Source organism: Nannobrachium achirus, assembly GCF_963921795.1.
Source record: "Nannobrachium achirus genome assembly, chromosome: 8".
Lineage (NCBI taxonomy): Eukaryota > Metazoa > Chordata > Actinopteri > Myctophiformes > Myctophidae > Nannobrachium > Nannobrachium achirus.
This window is the reverse complement of record NC_137817.1, coordinates 38,849,525-38,869,502: the sequence shown is the minus strand read 5'-3', so window position 1 is coordinate 38,869,502 and position 19,978 is coordinate 38,849,525. Positions and strand designations below refer to the sequence as shown.

Here is a 19,978-nt window from a genome sequence, read left to right as displayed (position 1 = left end):
TCTTTTCAAAAAGCCTTTATTGAAACTACAGTATAAATGCAAAATACATAAAGAAACAAAAATAACTGTACATTCATTTGATTTTTCATATATTCATTGCTTCATACTGCATTTCACTGAGGCAGCACTGCACTGTACTATTCACCACAACGGGTGAATAACATTTTGTACAACTCTCAGGGTACAGTATGTAGAAAAAAAGAAAATATATCAATCACAACAGCCTCATTCATAACACACGTTACATGTATCAGCAATAACCTTTCATGCCAAACATTAACTCAACCGGTTACATGGACTCCATGCCTATTGGCTTTGCTTTAACAGAAAGAAAAGGAAATTCACTAAACCAAACAATTCAAGTTTTAGCCATAACAGAGAGAAAATGATTGCTGCATCACTGCTGAGAACACAGAGTCACAAATGAAGGATCCTTTGGCATAAGCTCAGGCCTTTGACAGAGGGTTAGTTATTGCCACAAATGATTGACTGCCGCTGAGCATCCACCTGCGACAGATACAGACTACATACGTAAACTGAACAGCATACCATATCTCACTTCTACACATTCAAACTATATCTGCAATATCTGCAATCATCATTTGCGAACAACAGTAACCCTACAGAAACATACAGGACATGTACACTATGAACAATGAAACTCACAACCAATACTACTGTAAAATTGGTTACTCTGAAAATCTTGTATTTAAGAGGTATTTTAATAGTCAAGAATCCAGTTCAAAGACTATCAAGGAAATGTCTATCGCCATTGGAGGTTTTACTGCCAAAATGGATAAACTGATTGGTCAGCATATTTTTGTTGTTGAAAAAAAAAAATGATGGAAATTGTGGCAACAAGATACTTTTTTTTGTTAAGAGTTGCAAGCATTCTACATACAGTGTACAGGTCTTAGGGTAGACTGCAGTTCACACTTTCACAGTCCAAGTCTGACTTCTACAAGGAATTCAGACAGCATTCTGGTCTCTTAGTGATAAGACATCTTTAGTTGTTAATGTACAGTTTCACATTGAGAGTAAGATTATCTTACTTAAAGAAAACGTTTAACACAAGTATTGTATGGATCAGAAACAGCAGTGAAAAGCCTAGCACACCTTTGATATTATATACGCGAAATAATTATACAGTGTATTTATATATGTACATCACATGTAAAGTAAACGTCTATACACTTTTATACACGTTATAATACACAGACCATACTAACGGTTGAGGTGCTTTGCTAAAGTCACTGAAATATGAAATGGGAGACAGCCATCTCTCTTTGGCCTCCATGAGGCAGAATTGTGTTTGTTAAACACACTGTGGAGTTGGAACAGTGAGTGTTTGGAGTTAGATTCTTTTTTCCAACTTTGTTTAGACTCATCTCTTTCTTTTGTCAGGGGGGATCCAACAAGCCCCTGGGGCTTCTCTTTTTAGCTCCCCCTGAAAATTGTTTGCTAATACTCATGTTCCATTTAGGGAATATGTATTCCCCCTACTCTGCATGTTGTTTTTGTTGTATGTGCAAAATAAACCTAAGTAAATCTAAACAGGCACATGGGAAGGGCATTTGCCCTGAGTCACTGAAGGGTCCTGAGGGCCCCTTTGCAGCAGGAGACCGCCAAACACACACAAAATACAAATGCGTGGATTCAGCGCTTAAAGCCCCAATCTGAGATTTTGGGGCACAAACACTTTGTAGATGCATTGATTGTTTGACAATATAAATAAGCTATATAAATAAGCAACATTTCTTGTCCAATCATAACTGCTACGGTCTGCCACTGTATTTAGCATATATATTGTATATATATAAAAGTATAATTGGCTACCGTTTTGAGATTAGAACCAGAATTGGGCCCTTGACTCACTCAGTCCATTCAAGCCTGCCGTCTGTAGCCTTCTGATAAGAAAAGAAAATAAGCAACCAATGCAAGTGCAGTCTGCACGCATTACACATTTTCTCAGATAAGTGCAGCAACCATTTCAAGTCAGAGGGAAAGCAATAGACAGGCCATCAGCATTTAGTTTCTTGGTGGAGCAAGATTTCCTACAGCTGGACAAAGTCTTTGGTCTCAGTATGCGTTGGCAGAAGAAACTGTGGCATTCAGCACTGAGGTGTTAGGTGCACATGGGTGGCAGCAGGCCGTGGAAACCCCTTCCTTCCATCACCCTGCCTACAGTACACCCACTTACCAACAATAAATAAATACTAGAAGTATAGCAGTTGGTGAGGGAGAGGTATTGTGATTTGTGAATTGGACATCCTTCAATCCTTCTGTTTTTCATTCTTTGCAGAGGCATTCACAAGAATAAGAAAAAAAGTTATTTTCCCCATTTTCATTCATTAGATTGGTTTCCGAGCACGTTGTAGACAGCAGGCGCTGCACAGCGCGTTGGGTAGGTTGTATAGGTAGGTCAGATAGGTACTGTAGTTGGGTAGGTTGGAGAAGATGGTTAGATGATCTTGTAGGACAGGTAGTCACTTAGGGGTGTGGGGATGGCCAGTGTCTCTACCTGCTGCGTGGACATGAGCCGCCGCAAGGTCATGCGGCACAGGTGCTGCAGACTGGAGACGCTACGTGGACTCTCCCAGAAGAGTACGCCGCCATCACGAGTCCTGCATTTTAGATAGAGAAATGTTCAGTATTGCAATATGACAATGTATAGTAAGATACCATGTAGTCATGAATTCCATTCTGCTCCGGTGGTGCATTTTACATTGTATTTATGGTTAATCGAGGAGGTCTCTCAGGCAAACACTTCTAGTAATGTGATATAGAACAGCCTATGGACGGGTTTCTGGTCCACGTTACACGGATAAGAACTAGATGCGTGCGCAGGGTCGGTACCAAAATTAGCCAATGAAACCAGCGCTCCCCAAAACAACAGGTTTGGGGATTGGTAGGAATTGATTACATGATACAGTCACCTGTGCATTTAGTCTCAATGTTTGTAAACAAGAAACCCGTCTATGGCTTGGGTGTAACCCACCAGCCAATGAGGGACCCTCTTATGAGACATTTCTGCGAGAAGGCCTACTTGTAACCAGTTAAATCCACACAGATATACGTATATACGAAGTTATCCCCATGAATATCATCTTCTATGCCATGCTTTTCACAGTGTGAAACATAATATATATATATATATAGGTTCAGAACAAAGTCTATTGTTGCTCTTTAATTTACTAATAATTATCTCAACAACAACATATCGCTTAGCAAAATGCAAGCACACGATTCCCGATGAAGCAAATTTGATTTGACATATGACTTGAGTGTGTGCTGCAAAAACTGTAGTAGTCCAGCAAACTGTTGTGGTTACTCTACAAAGTTGGCCATATGGAGTAGCCTGTAGTATCAACATGATGTGATAGTAGTGACATCATTGACTGGTTGGTGCTTGATATCTGGCCATGCCTGTGGCCATGCCTCACACAGAACTCCATTTAATAGGCATTAAAGGGACACAGCCAGATACAGAAATGTCCGTATATAAAATAAAAGGCCAGACAGAACAGTAAAATGGGTATTGCATAACTGGGTGGGGCATGCATTCCAAACTCGCATCATTCCCGAGAGGGCCTTTCCGGCACCAGACTAGTATAACTAAATGAAAAACGATACAAAGCCACTTCCATGACAGAATTCCTGGACAAAATTCGAATTCCTAGGATTTCTGAATGGAAATATTCCTTCATGCCCCAGGGCCAAGCATAGTTTTGACATCAGACTTCGGTACTTTATAAGGGACAAGAAGTAGAACAAGGACAACCAGTTCTTTGTCAAGAAAAAAGAAAAAGGCCTGTCACAATTATTAGTAAGCATAACTGTAACGGAAGGAGAGCTACAACTACAAGCTCACAGAATGTGTGTGTGTGTGTGTCTCTTACCCAGCAGCGACAACACTTCCGTCAGTGGAGAAGGCACAGCAGAGCCCATTAGTCAGTGAGGAGATGGCCTGGGGGGCTCTATCCTCAATGTTCCAAAAACGCACCAGCCTGGCGGGGTGGGAGTAAAATGTATAGTGAACTTTGAAGAAAATCAACTGCAAAGAAATGATGCAGATATGAACTGAGCAACCAACATGTGGATATATAGAAGGATTTATTCTTGTGTATTAAGTGGCACCACCCTTTTCTTTCCCAAAAGATGGGGTCCTGCTCTTGGTATGTTTTGCAGGTCCACTTACATCTCTCTATTATACTTCCCTCTACTATACTTCCTGTCTCACCACTGTGTCCTGACTAGTAATAAAAACCTGTAAAAAGACATTACTTTGCAGAAAAACAAACGTATCATCTTCTAAATCATATCCAGATTGACATGACAATAATGTGGCTAGGATTCCTAGATTCCAATAATATACAATACATGACATTGTTGTCCTCGGATAGTTAAAATGACACCACATCTGTATTTCAGGGGGAGGGGCTGCAGTATAATCCAATTTTTTTCCATCCTCCATTTTGTGAAAATCTTGTTTTGCCTGCTCTCTCTCTCTCTCCCTCCCTCTCTCTCTCTGGCCTAGTGGACCATTTCTTATAAACAAGTTACCCGGCCAACCAACCAGCATGCAGAGGCGGAGCTTTAGTTAGTAGAGCAGGAACCCAAACGTCATCTGTGATTAATGGCGGCCATGTGACCAATCCCAGCGGTGCCCTGTGCAACAACAGCTCACTCTACTCTCACATAGACCCTATAAGACTCATGACTGCTTCACAAGGTCGCAACACAGTGCGGTGAACTCAGATTTTCCTGTGTTTATGTAGAACCTGGCGAGTGCCAACTTATCGCAAATAACCCCCAACACAAACATCGACAGCGAGTCACATGTTTGCGACGAAGAACATTCCATTAGGAAGGAGATTAAACATTACAGTCCAGGCTACTTCTGGTCCTCACCTGTCGTCGGTGACGCTAGCAATGTGAAGGCCGTCTTGGCAGAAGCTCACCGAACGCACCCAGCGGTCGTTCGAGCCTCCGGCAAAGATTGGAGATGGAGGAGGGAAAAGATGACTGCAAAAAAGATGAGGAGAAGATGTGTTTATTTTTTATATCTACTCACCTACTTCATACAAAGATTCAAAGCATCCTCTGTATCATTTAACAGCAGTACAGCAAAAGATGCATGGATATACAGTATAGAGCTGATATATTGATCCCTATGGGGAACATGAAGGAATTCTTCCATTCAGAAATTCCACAGCTCCTTAAACCCTTAAAATGTTAATTTAGGTTCCACTTTATTGTCTCCACCAGCCGAAGGCTGAGGGAGAGTATGTTTGTCCGTCCGTGCGTCCGTCCGTGCGTCCGTCCGTCCGTGCGTGCGTCCGTCCGTGCGTCCTCGCAGTTTGTGAGCGCCAAATCTCAGTCGCCGTTGGCCCGGTCGCTGCCAAAGTGAGCACACACATTCCCTGGATGCCAATCTAGAACCTCTGCCCTAAATTTTTCAAATGGGCCTTTTCTAGCGCCAACTAGTGGCCGATGTTTGCTAAACACATTTCTGTGCACTACTCTTACAGATTTTGTCCAAAAATCCTACAAATCGGTAGGCAATATCTCGACAGTCATGTGATCGACACGGATCTGTCCGATTTTGCATATTCCATCCTGATTGGCTAAGATTGGCTTCCAAAGTTTGTGGGATTGAGCCGTTTTGAACAAAATGCCTCAAATCACAAACGCAAAGTGCAATTATCATGAAATCGCGCACACACGTTCCCACTAGGCCGAGGAAGAAATGCCACTTATTTTTTTTTTAATCAGCCTCATGGTGGCGCTATAACAGCCCGATTTGTGGTTTTACCTATAACTCCACCGATCAGTTTCAAACTTTGTAAGCGCACTCCCTAGAGGCTAAGGATAAACCTTTGCCCTGCATTTTTCACATCAGCCTTTTATAGCGCCACCTTTGGGCCGACTTATGTAAAACACATTTTTGGATATTACTCCTTGAGATTTTATCCAAAAATCATGCAAATCGGTACACAGTATCTCTATAGTCATGTGATCAAGTCCGATCCGTCTGATATTTCACATTCCATCCTGATTGGCTAATATTAGCTTCCAAAGTTTGCAGAATTGCTCCGTTTTTGAACAAAATGCCTCAAATCATCAACGCAGCTTGCGATTACCGTGACATTTGCCACACATATTCCCACTAGGTCAAGGAACAAATGCTACCTTTTTAACATTGTCCTGTTATAGCGCCACCAGCAGGTAGACTTTAGCAAAACACATTTTTGGAACACAATGCTTGAAATCATGCATGCAGCGTCCGATTGCCATGAAAGATCTAAGGTGAAGAACATATGCCACCCTTTTTACATTGGCCTATTATACAGTAGCACCACCAGGACGCACGGCCTGGTGGAGACCTGTGCTTGGAAGAGCACTGCTTCTAGTATTATTCTTGATTTATACTTCTTTACACAGGATGAGTCTTATCACGGCACTGCTTTTACAGTTGTGTGTACATATCTCACCCCAACTCCAGCAGGACAGCGCCCTTGTGGGGGTCCCACACGATGACGCGGGTGTCATAGGAGGCTGTGGCTAACAGGGCTCCGTCAGGAGAGAACTCACAAGACACCACGTCGTTGTGGTGGCCCTCCAACTTCCGGATCAGGGTGTACTTGTCCATGTTCCACAAGAGAACCTACAACGGGAAGAGATGCATGTTATAGCCTACGGAATGTTTCTGCATGCATGCGCGCACACACACACACACACACACACTTATGACATTACAAATCTTAAATCTTAAAATGTCAAAATCACAAATTATACATGAATTTAACAGAATTATGCAGTTATACTCAGTGTCATTTGAAAAGTATGTTTAAGCTAAAACCAGGCCAAGAAAAACATAACTGAGCACATGCTACACCAACAGCAAGACTATGTGGCAAAAAATGCAATTCAGTTCACATAAAACTGTTAATGAGATGCATATCATTGCCTAAATCAACAGTATGATTAACATTTAGACCTGAATTTAAATTATATCAATCTTAGAATTAACATTATAATCTATGTAGGCACAGTTGAATATGCTATACATATGTTGAATATGCTATACATATATTAAATATGTTTAACAAAAGGTCTACAAGAAAAATAGAAAAATAAAACGGGTAGTAACTTATGGTAACATAATGTTACTCCACTGGTTTCCCCTTTTCAGATTTTAGATCACTTGTGTTTACAATAGGCTCGCATCTCCGGCAGAAGCCTACAAAGAGAGACAGATACTGCAAGAGAAAAGAAACATTTGATGGCCAAAAGGTTGATACCTTTGCCAAAGCACACTCTCTCTCACACACACACACGCACACACACACACGCACGCACACACATCTGTATACAATTATAAATATAAATCACTAGATGCATTTGTTCTTCAGCTATAGTCTTGAATCTTAATACTGTATTTGCTCCAGGGCAATGCATAATCCGATAATAAAAAAAAAAAAAAAAAAAAAAAATATATATATATATATATATATATATATATATATATATAGAAAATAAGATATATAGTCAAATGACTAGTTGTAAATTGCAATGTTTACACTTGAAAAAAGACTTGAAAGAACCAACAGCTGTTACGCTACTGGAAATACAATACATTCTTTAGTTGCTTTGAGTACTGTAAACATTGCAAATGAGCAAAGGTGCTAAATAACTTGAGATATGCACGTGTCAAAGTTTACTCATTATTACCCCTCTTAACCCCAGTGTGAAATGAAAAGTTTCCAGTGCTCACATTGACTGCCCGCATTCCAATCCATCTGCACCCTTCAATGGCCCCAAGACTAAAGCCCAGCCAATATATCTGTTTATGTTTTAAATCCATCTTTCAACTTTTTTTGGTTAATTATTGGCAATTATGATGATGTTCCCTTTCATTTTCAACCTATGGGTTATAGTTTGTGTGTATTTGCTTTACTTGTTTGTTTGTTCATTGTATAATTAAAATTAATGTTCTTTTCATATATATATTTTTTTTTCTTATAATTTTTATCCCACAATTTTGTAACCCATTTTTTCACCCAGTGCCAATTGCCTATGTAATCCTGGGCTCTGCTCTCCCTCTGCCAACCTGGGGAGGCAACGGACTGACCTCATGCTTCCTTCTATGCATGAGGAGTCCAAGTTGCTTCTTTTCACCTGACAGTGGAGATTTCCCTGGTTTGGACGTAGCGCGTGGAAGGAACACGTTATTCCAACCAGTTCCTTTCCCCTCCATCAGGCGCCCCGGCTGGCCAGGGGGAGGCATTATTGAGACCAGGATTACGTGCATGTTTTTGTGAGGGTATCAACCCTAGGAGACACGGGGAGAACATGCAAACTCCACACAGAAAGGCCCTATCGCTATTCTTTTCATATATTTAAGTTGAATATATTTGATAGATTTTTTTTTTAAGTTATTGCGACCGTATAACCGTCACATCTTGTCCGTACGTCCGTGAGTGAGTGAGTGAGTGAGTGAGTGAGTAACGCCTCAATGTCTATAGTCTACAGCTGTTGTGACTATGATTCACGATCAGATCCTAAACTATGGCATTGGTCAGGCTCTAATCAAGACCAGCTACTAGCAACTGGGAGATTTACTGCATAATGGCCAACTGGCATTTTCTTTATTGAGCATTCAATGAATCGAAGAGTTTTGTTTAACTTGTGTTTTAGTTGGATTCCTAGTTCATGGACAACTTTGATGAGCAGGAGATTAAAAATAAGCCTTTTAGCAGCATTCAACTATTTCTTTCAACTGGGAAACAATCTTCAAAACAGAAAAAGGATTAGAGGTGGTAAATTTAACCTTTTGTCAATTTGAAGACAAGAGGGACATTCTAAAGCCAGATGTTTGACACTAGCATTGTTTTTGCAGTGCTTGAAGAGTGTATGGCACAAAAGCAGACATTTATAGATACAGGCAGTCTGCCGAAGCACAAAGAACTCTTTCATTTCTTATTCATGTCAACAAAAATCTATGCCCCGAAGTTCCTGAACACTAATTCCATTACAAAAAAGGCGGCTGACCAGGCAGACCGAGACCCACTATGGGTGTGCTGCAAATTCACACTAACCATCAGCACACATACAGACCTAGAGTGAATACGACCTAAAAGCAGCTGGCTGATTAACACAAACTATTTATAGTTAAATGGCACCAGATTTAGTGCTAGGTTTGGAGAAAATGACATTTATACTAGGAACTCACAACAGAAGGACTAATAGAATGGAAGCTACTGTGTGGTAACACTAGGATGGTACAAGGACAGGTGAGGGTAGTTGGGGGTGGGGGGGGGGGGTGGTTGGTTTGGGAAGGTGGAAGGACAGGGGAGGGACGGTAGGAGAGGTTTTTAATTGCCATTTTAAACTGCTTTCAACTGACATGAGATATAAATAAATAGGAGGAACTGCGACAGCAGAGGTAGACAGACACGGAGCAGCACCTACGTGCGGATAGACCTTGTGGGTCAGGTGCCAGGTTGCCCCTGGGCACGGCCAACGGGCACAGTGCATTCCCGGTCTGCACCGGCTGCTCAATATGTCAGCGCGGCGCTCCCTTCAAAACCACTCACAAACAGAGTTCTGCCACCACCTGTGACAGGGAAAGCAAGACACATAGTGTAGGCACACACACAGCCTAACACAGCATAGTACTCTTGAGTAATGTCTGCCTGTGGCTACTGCCATGTTGTTGTTTAAGGCATGGTCTCCCAAAAACATGTAGAGATATGGAAAATGCTCATTTGTGTGTCAATAGACCCTCATAGAATTTAATCTGAACTACGATGTTATACCCCGCTTACCAGAGTCTATTTTTGGATTATTGGATTCATTATCCACAAATTGCGGCTTTCTTTTTTTTTTTTTTTTGCTGAGTACTTTGAAATAAGTCTCACTCTCCCCTGCTTTTAAACATAAGTTCATTATGAACTAGCAGGATAATTTTGAGGGGATATCAAGTTGTATAACAGTTTTCTCATTCTGCATGCAAATTTAATTAAAAGAAGAAAAAAAAGCCTCATTCCACTGCAAACCAAACATAATCAAGAGGCTGGTAGTACAACATCTAATGACACCAAGCACATTCTATTACAGGTGGGGATAGGAAAAGTTGGTGATTGGCAGTTTTTTCATTGGTTGGTTCATTGAGCATATCTAGGCACAAGCAATAGCACACAGAGTAGCTAGCAAACCCAAACACCCCAAAAAGTAAAGAAGTAGGAGGGGAACGTGTACATACCGTTTTTCCAACTCCCACAGAGCACAGGATGGATGAGTCGGGGGAGAAAGCACTGCAGTAGACCCAGTTCTGATGGCCCCGCAGCACCTTAACCATGTTACCTAAGATACAGCAATAACAGCAGTGTATAAAGGCCATCATTCATAGCATGTCAGGCCACATTCTGGTACAATAGATCATGTTCATACTATTTTCTGTAATTATTAGACTTTTGATTGTGGATAATACGCCATTTCATTTGATTGAGCTAAGTAACCATTGTGGATTTCCAAAACTAATCCAAATGTATTTTGCTGCTAAATAGGTTTAAGATGACAGGACACCAAATCATATTTTAAAATATTGCAGTTATTTTTGAAGACTTCTTCGGTCTTTAATGTGCAAGTGTTCTTTTGTTCCAATTTAAGGGAAATTTAGGTCATAGTGACCAAAGCCATACACATTTTCTTTCAAGAGGCCAAGTTATCTCTTCCATGCATTGCCCTCACAGGAACAAAGAACAATGCTGACATGATCTTGGAATGCTTGGGGGAGGGGGTATGTGTCATACATGTTTTTCCATCTCCTTGGTTACCAAATGTAACGAAGAAGACTAGATGAGTAGGACATGCTTGTTTCAACACTGTGTACTCAGTTAGGCCAAGGCTAGATCGTTTTTGTTTTTGATGGTTTTATTAGTAAAATCCAAATAGTTTCATACCATCATCTTTGAGGTCCCATACACGGAGAGTCTTATCCCTTGATGCCGAGACCAGAACGAGGCTGCCATCTGGGGCAAAGGTCAAGTCTCTGACTATGTCAGTGTGGTCCATCAAGTTCAGCAACAGCTTTCCTGCAAAGAAAACACCAGATTCATTCAGAGATCATGACCCAGTGCAATAATTTGAGAGGACAAATGCGGGTAAAAATGTTAAAACACTGAGTGAAATTAAAATACAAAACTGCTCTTCATGTGACTGAACATTCAAAGATCTATTATGCTAGAACAAATGCTGCCGACAATAATCTGATAATCTGCGAATTCCAGATTCAATAACAATAAGGCAACACGATTAGTAATATAACACCCTCAGTTTAAAAAAATCTGCCACATCTGCAGAGTGCAGACTGCAGAGAAAGTAATATCATAATACCATAATTTGCCACTTAGCTTTTTCAAAAGACAGCTTTAGCCAGGGGAATTACAGGGGAAGTCAAGTGTGTGTACTACAGCTGACATAACAATGCCAAACAAAGCCATTAAAAGAAAATACAAAAAAGACGGAACAATTACATTATAGATGACGTAAATCTTGAGTCAATTCTAACACTATCATAATGAAGGAAGAGTGACAGTGTAACAGTGAAAGTTATGAACATACTATAGTGTACACTATAGAAATGGTCAGATCTAAACAAATAAGTATTGCCAGGCCAATAAAAAACTAAAGACCAAAACTTGAAAATATTTTATCTCATCATGGGACAGGGGTGTGTAGACAGGGGTGTGTATGCGAGAGCCAATCAGCTTAGGGGTCAGGTTCAACGTAATCAGCAGGGATGAACTGCCAAGGGAGAGGGAGTGTAAACATCATAAATCAGGTGTGTCAGCTCAACGACCAACCAGTCAACTAGAAGGCTGAAGCTGGAACAATTCCACAGTTTGTGTCCGACAGAGAGACTTCTGGCTGTGGAAAGACCTAATTTCACACAAAGATGACATACATAACTTACACTGCAGTGCAGTACTCATTATGACAATATCTGTCATCGCAGCACCAACCAAAGCCTCAGAAACGCAAGGCTTGTTCGGCTACCGGTTGTGTTGTGCAATCACATTAGGGGGGCCTCTACGAGAACCTGTTCTCTGCAAACCTTTTCCTGACAGAGAAATCTGGCTAAACTGGCACCGTTGGAAGCGGCTCACCAGCCCGGAACCAACACACTGCCCCGTCCCTAGTACGACCGAAAATGGGGACTGCCCCATAGGTCGAACTCCCGTTGGGTAGAACAGTGTCGGCAGGTTAGATAATCACCCGCAAGCGTCGGCAGGTTAGATAATCACCTGCGTCTGTTACTGAGGTTAGGTTTAGGGTTAGGGTTAGAGTTAGGCATAGTTTTACTGAGGTTAGGATTAGGGTTTGAGTTAGAGTTTGGTGGTCGATCCAAAGGGTGTTCGACCTAATGACATGTTACCGCCGAAAATCACCCGGCCACACAGAAGACAATAGAATGTCTTACAATAGAGTGTTACAGGCAGACCCTCTGGCTAGAAAACTCACACCTTGGCCAGTCTTATAGTTGATTTTCCATTATAAGAGTTAGGCTTCACGTCATGCTCCTCACCTGTGTACACGTCCCAGATCTTGATGCGGCCGTTGCTGAGACCCGTCGCCAGCAGCAATTGGTGCTGTCCAAACTTGAAGCGGTGCCACTCGATGTTGACACAGCGGCTTTGCTTCTCTGGCACCGAGGAGCCAAAGGCCATGCCCCAGACGATGTCACCACAGTCAATGGTGTGTTCGCGAAGCTCGCCCAGTGCAGGAACCACCTCTCCCCCGTCGATGTTCTGACGTGACGAACGCCGCGAGCCGGCTCCGTTGGTGCCCTCCGCTCCGTGAACTTGAGAGCTGGATGGAGCAAGGGATGATAAGGGGGGAGGGTGGGTAGAGGTTGTGGTTAGGAGAAGTTTAGTCATAACATAACATTTACTTATTAGAACGTCACTGTCGGGCAGAAACCTCATATCTCTAAGTTTCAAATGAGTATGTTTTTTCGCAAAGTAAAGCCCTGCTTCATTAGCCTGCTTCCAGACCAGAGACCCCGCCCACTCTCAGAGTGGACTCTTTCTCTGGTCTGGAGCTTAGTACATGAATCGGTTTTTATTTTCGGCTGTCCAATGAGCGCGTGGGGTGGGGGTGGGGGTGGGGTGGGTCTAACGAATATCCAATCCGCGCAGCAGTTGAAACGATTCAAACGAAGTTCACACACACACACGCACGAGCGCACTGATTTCACCAAGCTGTTTAATGTTGATTACAAGTTTCTGGTCGCAGTTCTGTGTGGAAGCAGTCACTGGCACAGACAGAGACACACACACACACACTCCCCGACGGTGCGTCGCGTCCACCGTGCGTCTCGATCACCGTGCGTCGCGATCACTCGCGCGCGGACACGCGCGTGCACGCTCGCAAAAAAGTCCCCCGTAAATCGCTCAGAATGGAGCACAGTTTCAGACTAAAGCGTGAGCTGAGTCTGAAATCAGGCTACTGCTTCATCACTAGAGACTGTTGCACAAAACTAGAGAGAAAATAGCAGATCTACAAGCACACAACGCATTGCAGTTTGAGGCGTTGTGTGCTTGTAGATCGGCTATTTTCACTAGTTTAAATCATTTTTAAATGATAAATACAAAACGAACGGTTTTGAACATACAAGGTTTCCACCCGACAATGACAATATACTGTATACAAACAGGACACTCATTTATTTTGTATTTTAGCTAATTTTTTTCCTCTTCATTTGATAGTGGAGAGAGACAATGTGGAGAGAGACTAGGGGAATGACATACAGCAAATGGTCCAGACATCTGGGAATGGAACCAGGGACTAACTGGTCGATTCCCTTCCCATCGGTTTGCCCTAGATCAGGGGTCTTGAACGTTTTCAGGCCAAGGACCCCTTAACTGAGAGAGAGATGAAGCAGGGACCCCCTCTACATTTGTTTAAATTCTATTTTCATCGACTTGTTTGACAGCACTGTCATCAGTCTAGGTTGGATTCGCGTTAATGTTTGTTCAGACATTTAGCCACTTCAATCGTCAATACGTAGTAAACTTGACCTTTCACTCTGTACTTGGTCTTTGCTGAAAATAGCCGATCTACAAGCTCTCAACGCCTCACAGCGCGAGGCGTTGAGAGCTTGTAGATCTGCTATTTTTGGCTAAAGTTCTCCTCAGAATAGGGTTGTGAGGGTTCAACATTTTTAATTGAAAATAATTATCCTATCACACAAGGATTTGTGGTAACTATGAGGACCCCCTGTTGAAGACCCCTGCCCTAGATTAGCCTCATAAACCAGACTCTTCCTGCCTTCGAACAGAAGATGGGAGGAGTCAGTTTACTAGGCTAGCCCTAGATGACATGAGTCCTTCTATGCAGAAGACATTCCATCCAGACTCCAGAGTGTAAGAAAGTACAGTATGAAACTATACATGTCAGACATTGAGCAATCCACCAGTGACACGACAGGTATGAATCACTATCACATATTAACCTGGAATGGATGATGTGTGTTTTAAAGTGCGTCATCCAATGTTATATTACACACAAGTTATCATCACGTGAGGATCCTCAAACAAACTTTGGCTGGATTGAGATCCAGCCAGAGCCACATTAGCCAGCCATGACGATACATCTAATCTAAACAATGGAAGATTGTGTACTAAGGAAACTGAAGTTCAAAATTGTGTAAAGAGAGATATTACGCTATGATCCACTCTGTTCTCTGCCACAACAGTGCTAAAGGGTAAATTCTTCTTCTACAATACTGCCACTCAAGTGTGGAATTCCTTGACTGTTTCCCTTAAGACATATAGCTCCCTGGGCCCCTTTAAGGCTGCCCTGAAAATCCACTTTTCAGGAGGCCAGAGACAAAGGTAGTCATCACTCCTCCCAGTGAACACCCACCCCCCATTTATTTTATTTATATTTTACGATTGGATTGAATGTAGTTATTTACTCCGTACATATACATATACATATAATGTATTTTATAAATGCATTAAATAGTGTTCTTGTACTATTTGCGATGAATTGAATGCCAAGGACTTCCAAACAACATAAATAAAGCCATAAAAGGTCTTATTTGGGATGTTCCTTTTTGGACGGGTCTGTTTAACTGGCATGTGCTGCACTGCATATACAGGTATCTGTGTTGTCTGTACTTGTCATTTAAGGCTTACTCATGTTTGTCTAAATAAATAAATGATTCAAAGCAGCCAACCAGACAAATCCTACAGCTGGTGAACAACAGGCACTTGTTCCATAGACAATTTCAAACTGTTTCTCTGAGAGTCACAAGGCCCTATTAATAAATAAAAAAAAGAGAGAGTTGGGCAGAAAAACAGCAGATAATACTAAGCCACGTGTCCTTGGCAGCACAAAGCACAGCTCATTGTGATTCCTCTTTTGGGTGGAGATCGACCATAAACTTCCAGAAGATTCTTGAGGAGCTTAACCACTGAGCACATTTAGATAAAGTGATCATGTTATCATCCTGATTCACAGAGCCACTTCCTCCGTCTTTTAACCTTAACCTTTTAACAGCTTTACAAGCTCACACATTAACCTGTACTGATAACACTGTTAACTATGTCAAGCTGTTATGTTTTGATTTCTCTTGCCAAAAACTTTCCGGATCAGTCAATGTGTTATAGATTTTGTATCTCTCAATTATGTGAATGACAATACTTATTTCAAGCCTTAGGCAAACAATAGGTCTCCAGGTAGAATAATGCCAGCAAGTACAAGTTTAATCTCCTGCTAATCTGCAGATAATGTACCGGGTAAAATGACTTGTCACTGTGCCCACAACAACATAGTCAACTCATGGATATCACCCTGTGAATAAGTGATTGTAACCAATCACACAATTAAAATGCAAAGGAGAAAAAGAAGGAAGGGGGGGGGGGAAGTACTATGAAAGCAGAATGACAGTGAAAAGTCTTTCATGTGTGGGCTAGAGTAGTGGTTTTGGCACAATGCTGTAGCCTTTGTTATGGTACAGAAAGGCGAGACGTGGCCACAGGAGCATGGAGCCCTCTGCTTCTCAAAGGTACTTATGGCCTGACAATGAGCACGTTTTCAGCACACGTGTTTCTCATTCACTGTCTGCTTCCATCTGTTACAATCTCTGCCAGTAGTTAAAATCAATTCTAGTTCAGAGTCAATATTACCTTAATAAATTGTAGGCTACTCAAATAGAATATACAATGTGCAAACCATGCATTTAAAAAATGATACAAGTGTTGTCAAGCTGTTTTACAGCAGCTAGACATGGCAACAGTTGTTGGAATTCTCAGACTGATTTATGGAGAAAAGAAAACACATGGTTGCTTCAAACGTCAGCAAAAAAAACAAAAACAAACACCAGCACCACACCATTGCTGGTGATCTGATTGTGTCACTGCAGTAGGTACTTGAGGGTAAAGAAAGTACTTACAAATCTTGCAGGCATTTTGTCCAGGGAATGAGCTTCACTATGCGATGCCCTTGAGACCAAGCGAAGTATGAACCATCAGGTGCGAAGGCTACAGTCCAGGTCTCTCGGCCAGTCTTCTGGTCGAAGGCAGCAGCAGGTGCCAAGAGTTCACCAATGAACTTAGCGGTACCTGGACAAAAAAATACATGTTTCACTTTCCATGATTGACCATTACTAAAGACCAATATGGCTAACCATCGTCAAATAAAGGGAACGCCCACTCTGTTTTGTTCCTTTTCATCTGTTGCGTAGCACTAGAGTCTGTTCTCGAGAGATTACTAAAGACCTACTTCAGAATTAGAGTTCTACTTCATTGTTTCTCAACATGAGATCTGGACTGGGGACCCCCAGGGTTCTTGGGGTTGTTTCAGGGTGGTCCCCACTCCCCAGCTTAATGATAGATGAGCTACAAGTAATCTTCACAATTATTACATACAAAAGTAAATAACTAGTAGAAAACTTACAAGAAAGGCTATTTAGAGTTTCATGGCTATTTCTATATTCTGTACCAAGTGTCAAACAGAACCAAATCATGTCTTAAGGCCCATCCCCACTGGGCCAGATAACAGATAAAGAAATCTCTTATCTGGAGAAAGAGATTTTTTTAACAGTTATCTGGCCCAGTGGGAATGGGCCTTAACAAAAGGATTGGAGTCCCAGAGATACAAATGAGGAACCGTGGCTTATGCATATCAAATTGGGGGTCCTTGAAATTAAAGAATCAACGTTTCTAGATAAGATTATTCCTGGATACATGTATTCCTTCCCTATATACATTCTTAAGTTTGGTACTGGTCTAAAGTGCGTGTATATTCTAGGGGCATGGATTTGAAACCTTAGGTGTGCTACCCACATATTTCGATGTTTGAATAACAGGACAGAACAAATGCTGCCCCCGCATAAAGAATGTCATGGCTGATTGATTCTTCCATTTACAGTATGTTTATAATGACTTTACCAACGTTGTTGGACTGGAACGAAAAGATGATGCAACTTTTAGTTACTTTAGCATTTTAGTATTGCTCTTCGGTTTGGATCTCTACATTCCCAAGTAAAATCTTAAACCATTACATTGATAATGATTGACTATACAGGCCTGGTTTATCATTTATCTAGACTACAGTCGATATGATGATATTTGCAATGTTAACATCTAGCCTAAGCCTACAGTACAACCTATTATTTCACGGTGTGTACATGATGGCTTGCTTATAACAACAACACATAAAAAAGAAAGAAAGGAATAGCATTGGTAACATTGGTAGAAGTCTAGAAGACATGGGAATTTAGTCTGATAGGCTAATTGAACAGTTGCCGAATATACAGTAGCCTATACATATCCATAATTGTCTTTCTCTCGCTGTGAGTCATACTGCAGTGACAACACTGTAGTGGTGCAACTACAGAGGAAATGTGGGGGAGGGGAGAATAGGAGACTGGAGACCCCGGACGTTTTCATTAAAAAAAAGAGGGTAGAAGGAAATACTATTTCACACTCGAAATACGATATATAATACAACAACAAAGCCACAGTTCAACGAATCCCACAGACCGCTGCCTGCAGCAGCAGCAGCAGCAGCAACAACAACAACCACCACCTCCTCCATCCCAAATCAGCAAAACTAAAATATTAACTGATAAAAGCTCAAACTTACCTATTTCATTTTCGTTTACAGAATCTGGGAAGCTGGCCATCTAAATAAGGACGGGAAGCTACGAGAAAAACCTGTTTCTGGTTTAAAAGTTGAAAAAAATAAACGTACTTGGCCAAAAATGAACGAAATCTAGCCAGCGACTTTCTCTACGAGCCTCCGCGCACGTAGCTTGCTTTAACGGTCAATTCACACAAATGAAATGCCTGTTCCGACTTGTCGGTTTGGTAAGGTTGTCGTTTTCGTTGACGACAGTTGCCTACGAATAATACACCCGACGCTGCAAAAGAAATAGCTTGTGGTTGATAATTCAAAATGTGTGGAATTATCGTTCGGAATTTAGAAAATGTGTCTCTCTAATAATAAATGGCCTCTCGGACTGCACGGCTTCTACCAGGCTTCTACTCATAGCTTCCAGTGTTATCCACTGTGGGCGGGGTCTTTCATGTGCACGTCATAAAGGTTACCATGGATACTCGCGCCTCCCCCTTACAGTAGACCCGCCCGGACTACACGCCGTGGTGGGAAAAAGTAGGCCAACTCACATTCTTTACCAGTTTAAAAAAAGTTTATCTCATTTTATTTTATTTACATATCTACTGCATAGTACTGTGTTCTATTCGTCTGTCATTCAATGTTATATGAGATACTTAAATGGTTTCCTGTGGAAATAGCTTAGTCTTTTCATGGATCTCCTTTTAGTAGACCGTGTACCAGTGAACTGTACCGTCATGAAACTGTACCTTTTCCTATGCAAACTTCTAATAAAGTCTTCAATCAATCAATCAAAAACCGATCCATTCTCATTGAAATGCAGTGGCTTCAGGGCAGGCTAAAAGTCCGGAATTCAAGATGTAGACTAGGCTACTTAGAACAAAAGTACTGGTATCAAAATGTAGTTAAAGTAGCAAAAGTAAAAGTAGGCTACTCATAACAGAACTAATGTTTTCAAATAAATGTAGTGGAGTAAAAGTACAAGAATAGTTGCCTCTAGAAGAAGTAAAAGTATTGAAAATGGGAAATAGGTCTAAAGTAGCCTACCTAAAAATTGTTAGTTTAGTAGGCCTAGCATAGCACAGCTAGAAAATCACCTATGTTAAAACAAGGCAGGCTAGACTACTGCAGTTAGTTAGCTGCATAAGCATTAGTATCTAGTCTGGCTATAATGTAGGCCTCCTTGAGAAGGCCTAAATGTACTTAGGCCTACTTTACACCACTGTGTTGCCGTGGTCTTGGGTCGCGCGCCCCCGACGACCCATATCTTTTTTGAGCCGGGGTCTCGCACCCCCCCAAGTGCACACCTCGACAACTGTTTTAACAAAGAAACAAGCCTATTTGCATATCAATGGACCTGTATAGTAGGTGTTGAGCGACATTCGCGACCCCCCAAACATTGATTGAATCACCACTGCTGCCTACACAAGCCTTCGCCGTACTTGCGCCGAAAATATCAGATCTCTATCATCTACAAGATCACATCACGACACTGTGATCTTGTAGGTAGGTCTTATAGGCTATTTTCTGCTATTTCCATTGTGGCCCTTGAACAGAGGCCCGAAGTGTTTGTTTTTTCCTCTGACAGCTTAAAATGGTAATTATTTGGGAAGCATTGTGCAAATAAGCTTAGCCAAGTGCTTACTAGGATCTCCTTTTAGTTGACCTTGTACCAGTGAACTGTACCGTCATGAAACTGTACCTTTTTCTATGCAAACTTCTAGTCTTCAATCAATCAATTACGACGGTGTGTGCGCTGCTGCGGCCCTTCTCCTTTGTTTTACAGGTACTTGAATGTAGAACAGTGGTTCCCAAACTTTTCAGG

At 41.6% G+C, this 19,978-nt stretch overlaps 1 protein-coding gene across 1 annotated transcript; it reads right to left on the bottom strand.

Moving 5' to 3' along the window:
• wsb1 (WD repeat and SOCS box containing 1) lies at positions 1-18,549 on the bottom strand. The gene is made up of 9 exons (XM_080731427.1): positions 18,163-18,549; positions 16,469-16,637; positions 12,593-12,876; positions 10,968-11,099; positions 10,268-10,368; positions 6,495-6,667; positions 4,912-5,025; positions 3,900-4,007; positions 1-2,624 (listed from the first exon to the last, which is right to left on the bottom strand). Exons 1-9 carry the CDS (start codon positions 18,200-18,202, stop codon positions 2,462-2,464), a joined length of 1,284 nt encoding a protein of 427 aa, XP_080587553.1. The 5' UTR covers positions 18,203-18,549; the 3' UTR covers positions 1-2,461.
• Between the last annotated feature and the right edge of the window lie 1,429 nt (positions 18,550-19,978).

Bases quoted from the DNA above. Each gene is read 5' to 3' on its own strand.
- wsb1 (XM_080731427.1), bottom strand. From the start codon at position 18,202: ATGGCCAGCTTCCCAGATTCTGTAAACGAAAATGAAATAG. The intron at 16,638-18,162 runs GTAAGTTTGAGC...TTTTTTGTCCAG, and splicing joins TGTAAACGAAAATGAAATAG to GTACCGCTAAGTTCATTGGT. The intron at 4,008-4,911 runs GTGAGGACCAGA...CCACCCCGCCAG, and splicing joins GCTAGCGTCACCGACGACAG to GCTGGTGCGTTTTTGGAACA.